General features: G+C 46.4%; 2 protein-coding genes across 3 annotated transcripts in view; one reads left to right on the top strand and one right to left on the bottom strand.

The window, feature by feature from the left end:
* Window positions 1-6,000, top strand: part of rnf175 (ring finger protein 175) — a 394,559-nt gene that overhangs the window by 204,410 nt on the left and 184,149 nt on the right. The gene's annotated exons all lie outside the window — the stretch shown is intronic.
* npy2rl (neuropeptide Y receptor Y2, like) overlaps window positions 3,058-6,000 on the bottom strand; it is a 97,830-nt gene continuing 94,887 nt past the window's right edge. For both annotated transcript variants that reach the window (XM_050066402.1, XM_050066401.1), the window contains exon 6: window positions 3,058-5,292. In XM_050066402.1, coding sequence (XP_049922359.1) covers window positions 4,711-5,292 — 582 coding nt within the window. In that variant the 3' untranslated portion in view covers window positions 3,058-4,710. The remainder of the gene's footprint in view (window positions 5,293-6,000) is intronic.

Genomic DNA, 6,000 nt, shown 5'->3' with positions numbered 1-6,000 from the left:
TGCATTTGAACACACTACACGGACTACATCCGACGGCCAAGTAGCACGTACGTTCTGCGCCTGTGTGAGAGAGAGCGGAGTGAGAGAGTGGTACATCCTGTCAGCCGAGGGGTTTCCTATCTGTGTAGCCGAGCACCGCAGCACCTCCACGGACTATTACATCCAGACGGTCCCAGTGTTTCCCAGCTAACGCTCCGCTAGGCGTTCCCAGCTAGCTCCGGTTTGGTATTCAGGTTAAAGTGTGAAAAAGCAGCGGGTCTGTGGGGCAGCTGAGTGAAGTGGAGCCTGAGGAGGAAGCACCGGTTAGCCCCGGTTTCACTACAGGCAGATTCACTCGCTACAGGGGCGAGGAAATAAAACCTGAACAGCCAATCAGAGTGATCTCTCTCGCCGACAAGCTCCGCCGCCAATTCAACATGTTCAATTGGCCGAAAAGCCGCAGACGCTGAAGTGCCGACGGTGCGGGACACACCACAAAAACGAGGCCGACAGACTTTCACCGACGGCCCGACTTTGGTCGACAGCCGACTGTTGCCTTGGTGTGTCAGGGCCTTTACAGACCTCCAAAATGAGACAGATTTTTTTTTTTTAATTTTTGGTCAAAAATGGCGCTTTAGATAGTAAAGGTTGCTGACCCCTGTTTTAGGATGGATGTTACCATCACCAAGGTGTCCTCAACAAAAGGCCTCAAGGATACACTGGATTATTGCCGATGATAAGCTCTGTGGCAAAGAGACGTTTTTGATACTTACACATTTTGTTCAACAGGATAATCTTCACAAATGAACAGACTATGAACACACTACAACACGGTTGCAAGAAGACTTTCGTGTTCGGCGTGATGACACACTCTGGTCTCATTTAGCCAGTTGTCATTTCTGAAGACGCAAAGACATAAAACAAAATGTGGAAATTCAAACTCATTTCTGGGTCTTTGGACTCATTCCTGCACCACTCTATTTGTGATGAATGTCATCCAGCTGCCTGGCGTATGTTTGAATCTTTTTTTTGGGAAGTGCATAGATTCATCCACAAGACTGAAACTAACTTTCTCATCCAGCTGCCACCATGGCTGGTGCATAGCAAAATCTATCAGCTACTCAAAAGATTCACGTTGTTTTTCTGGCTGGTAAATGGAGACGATCCAGCAGACACCTCCATGTTTCAGCAGCATTCGGCTGGTGGCTGGTGCCGACACCTCTTTAGTGACAAACTGCACAGATATGAGTCAGTATAGTCAAGGGACATTTCAGGGAACATAAACAGTAGAGAAACACAGTTTTGAGTCGAGGGGAACTCAACGTTCCTGTAGTGGAAAAGGCCTTTAAGGCACCGTTTATAAAGGGTTTTATTTATTACTGTTTCATACATTATTAATGGGAACAGCTGTTGGGCTGCCAGGCTGTGGAATGTCCAGCTTGTTTGAGTAGACTTTAATTTGATTGGCAGCTACATGGACGTAACCACAAGAGGCTGAGGGTGGGAGGCGTTGGCGCATTGGCAGCGCCTTGCATGGCGACTCGCTGCCATCAGTGTGTGACTGGGTGAATGAGAGGTGAACTGTAAAGTTCATTGGATAGAACATGACCTTTTGATTGGCAGAGCTTGTTTGACTTTCAATCAGTGGAGTAATCTTTTAAGTCTCTGGGACTACATGAATGATAACTTATGCTAATATTGGCTTATAAGTGAATCCTTCTTTGCATCTCAAGGCCTTCTTTCTATATAATGAACGAGTGAAGACTGCCTGAGAGGCTTTGCTCAGGGCTGAAGAGGCATTTCTAAAGTGATGTAATTATATGAGCTGACTTTTCATTGGAAGGTGGAGCGATGGTGGATGGCGTGAGAGTTAGGCCAGCTTGTCCAGCAAGGACAGTGCTTTTACTGAGACATTGCCAAGTTTCTTGCCAGGATAGTGCCTGAAAAACAGTTGTTTTCCACCAAGACATCACTGCATTTCCTGGAGGGGTAGGGCCACCAAACATGGCTGTTTTTTAATGAGACATCACAGCTTTTACAGCAGGGCATTATGCCCCCAAACCAGGTATTTTAAGCCAAAACATAATCTTTCTTAAAGGGATAGTGCACCCAAAAATGTAAATTCACCCATTATCTACTCACCCATATGCCGAGGGAGGCTCAGGTGAAGTTTTAAAGTCCTCACATCACTTGCAGAGATCCAAGGGGAGAGGAGGTAGCAACACAACTCCACCTAATGGANTGGAGATATTTTGTGGTTTCAATTATGTGTTTTTGGACTTTTGAATCTGGGGCGCCGTCAGCCTCAATTAAAGTCCATTCTCATTGAGGGTGAATATCCACGCGGATTATTCTCGCGGAAAAATATAAAAGTTGATTTCATCGGTTCTTATGGAAGTTTGCACACCGGGGCGGAACTTTTGTGCGGTGAAAAAAGTTTCCGCCCAGACTTTGACCCCCCGCGGAATTCGCCGGCGGAACTACACAGCTGGGCCAATGAAATTGTTTGTTCATAGTCGCGCAGCCCCAGGAGAGTCCAAAATAGTATGGGAGAAAGGTTGATAAACCTCATTTCACAGCACCCCGTCCTTTTTGATAAAAGACGGGATGATTTTATGAACAATGAATTAAAGGACAACGTCTGACAGTCCATTGTCCAGCTTGGTGGCTGCGGCGAGAGTGGTAAGTGCTAAAGAAAGTTGATGTTGATGTTTGTTAAACGTTAGCTTGCTAGCTCACTGCTGCTGCTGCTACTCTCATGTTCACCCACACCCGTTCACACTGCATGGAACTGGAACACAACAACGCGAAATTCCGCACAGCGTCCGTACCGCACCTGTGTGTATGGTTAAACGCGGAAAAGCGCTGTGCGAATATTCCGCAAATCCGTCCCGCATTTCCACATCGCGACAGTGAGAATGAACCTTTAGGTGGAGTTGTGTTGCTACCTCCTCTCCCCTTGGATCTCCACAAGTGATGTGAGGACTCTAAAACTTCACCTGAGCCTCCCTCGACATATGGGTGAGTAGATAATGGCTGAATTTTCATTTTTGGGTGCACTATCCCTTTAAGCCTAAACCTGACCACACAGTGTTGTTAAAATGTAAAATGTAATACAAATTAAAATGCAATTATAACTATATAATGGCGACAGTTTTTCTGGAGACTGGGTTGGTCCCTGAAGTCAGATTTACTTCAGTGTGAATAATCATATTTGAATGATCTTCATATCTACTGTGTCGTGCTGATTAACCTCTGTAACGGAACTTTAATTGAAGCGTAACTCAAAATGAGCAGTCAAACGTGCAGGCGCCCAAATTTAACGAATCCCTTCTCGTCTAAATCAGATGAACGTATCTGAAGTCACAGAGAGACATTTTGAAAAGTGATTTGATTTCACCCTGCTGTGAACCCGACAGACAGGTGGGAGCGTGTAACCTGTTGACAACAGAAAGAATTGTCAAGAACCAAATTAAGTTTTATCAAACATTCATGTGTTCACTTGTAAGTGAGACTCTTGTCTCAGTTCACACTAAATTGCTGCCTTTTTGTTTGAAGTTTCTTTTCTTTTTCCTCATTATCCCACATTTGACTTTGATCCTCTCGCTGCTTTGTCCCTCCCGCCCGTCTGTCACTCTTTGCTCTCTGTCCTTCATCTACAAAACTAAAAGTGGAACCATCAGTGTTTTGAGTGCTCTCTCCCTTCTTTGCCCCTCTTCGTCATAATGTCCACCTCTGCCTTTTCTGTGTCACACTCTTACATCCATCTCTCTTTGCAGGATAATCCACATTAAACACAGTTTCATTACATAACAATGTCTTGAGATTTCACAAAGCTTGCATCATGCATCCTCGTCCTCCCCTCGCACTTCAAAATCCGTGACTTTTTTTTTTTTTTTTTGGCTTTTCTTTCACCTGACAAATTTGTTTTTGCACGGTCCCCGGAGGCCTCGGAGAGAACGCGGACAATCATATCCCTCATATCCGTCGCTGCAAAAGGAAGCCGCTGATGCTGCAGATATTTTGCCGGTTCATTCCCCGCAGACCTGCTTACGCGTCCTGGTCCCACCCCCTGTAAGCCACTCTGGGTTTAACTGTACGAGCTAAATGCTTCACATGTGGAATGAAGATGGAGTAAAGCCCTATTTTGACAAGATTAAAGTCCAAGGTTGTTTTTTTTTTTACATCACTGTCGAGGAAACAATCTTATGTTTTCCATCAAATGTCTCGGAAAATTTTTGTCATCAGAAAATCAAAGCCACTCCAACACCACTTTGTCAGTGTCACAAATCCTTCATGCGAAGCTGAATGTCACTTGAACAAATCCTCTGTCGTGATGAGGTCACGTCCTCAGCGGGATGGCGCTTCGATTGGTCGAGGAGACCTTGAGTCATTCAGCAGTTTGTCTTCTCCTCTCCTGTCATTCTTCTTCCTCTAATCCCTGCTCGTCTCTGCCTCCTCGTCTATTTTGGGCTTCCAAAAACTCTTCAATCCCCCCGTCGCCTCCCTCTCACTCTGTTGTTTCTATTTTTTCTCACATCTTTATCTCCCCGCTGTCTCCGTCTCCGTGTGGAATCTCGTTTTCTTCTCTCGTCTATTGTCTTCTGGGGAACAAAAGATTTCCTGACTGTGATTTTTCTTTTCCTTGCCGCCTCTTCCTCCGTCATCTCTCCATCATTTTCCTGTCATCCCTCCTCCATCACCCTCTTCGTTTCCACCTCCCTCAGGCACTCACACATCAGTGGCGTTCAGGTGGGTGGACACCACATCCTGAGTCTCCAGGACTATCTTCTTCGCCCTCCCTCCTCCTCCTCCTCCTCCTCCTACAGGGTGAATGCTGTCCAACCGGCCACTCCTCCCCCTCTCCCCTCCCCTGCGACACTTGAAGACGGCAAGGAAGGCTGCCCGGTAGTTGCGGTTCATCCAGCCGTACAGCAGCGGGTTGGCGAAGGTGGAGCACATGGCGACCACGTGGAAGATGGTGTAGAGCAGGCGGAAGTCGCGCATGTCCAGCACCGTGCTGTCGATGTCCGTGGCCAGCTGGAAGGCGTGGAAGGGCAGCCAGCTGACAGCGAACACCACCACCATGGTCACCAGCATCTTGGTGGTTTTGCGGCGCCGGCGGTGGCGCTCGGAGCCGGCGCTGCTGCTGCCGCCGCTCTCTGCTGGGCTTACGTGGCCACGCAGTTTGGACCAGATGCGGGCGTAGGCAAAGGAGATGATGGACAGTGGCAGGAAGTACTGCAGGATCAACATGGAGATGCTGTAGACGGTCCCGTCAGTGTTTTTACCGGGCCACTTCTCCGTGCACACCTGAAACACAACAGGACAAAAGTTTAGTTTGGTGTCGTGTGCATTGGCTGGTTTATTAGGTCCTCTCAGCTCTACAGAACTTTTTAGCATCTTTTGGCTCTTTGTTTTGGTTTTGTTGCCCAAAACCTTACAAACAAGTCCTCCAACTCACAGGACCATATATGTTGTTGAACTATGCTACACTGCCTCCATGATCTCCGGCAGCAGTGCTCTGTTTTGGCCATAGCCATACGAAAATACAGAGGAAATGAATGCAGAGAACAGACAGAAGGCTCAGTCCATGTCCGTACATGTATCTATCATTAAGCATGGTTTAAGAAGCATAGATCAGGTGAGATCGTACCGTAGGAGACAACGAACTGTCATAAAGGATGCATGGAAGTATGTAACGCTGTGTACATACGGAAGTAAGGGCAGTGGCGATTACAACATTTGAAAAATTTGGATTTGAAAAACAAAAGGACAAATGACTAAAACTTATAAAACCAATAATTCCAAGATGAGAGCACATAGAATATGATTATTAAACTTCTGACCCCTGAAAACTATACCAACCGTACTTAAACCTGTGGACAGTGGTTTTATTTTGGCGTTACTGGGCAAAATCCCATAATAACTTCTGAACATACTGGAATCCAAGTGGTCTAAGAGAAAACTAGACTTCTGCACCTCCTCTTGGCTCTGTTTTCAAACTTCCAAACTTTTCAA

Source organism: Epinephelus moara, chromosome 17, assembly GCF_006386435.1.
Source record: "Epinephelus moara isolate mb chromosome 17, YSFRI_EMoa_1.0, whole genome shotgun sequence".
In the NCBI taxonomy this organism is placed as follows: domain Eukaryota; kingdom Metazoa; phylum Chordata; class Actinopteri; order Perciformes; family Serranidae; genus Epinephelus; species Epinephelus moara.
Note: the sequence above shows the minus strand (reverse complement) of the source record. Positions and strands in the feature narration are given on the sequence as shown.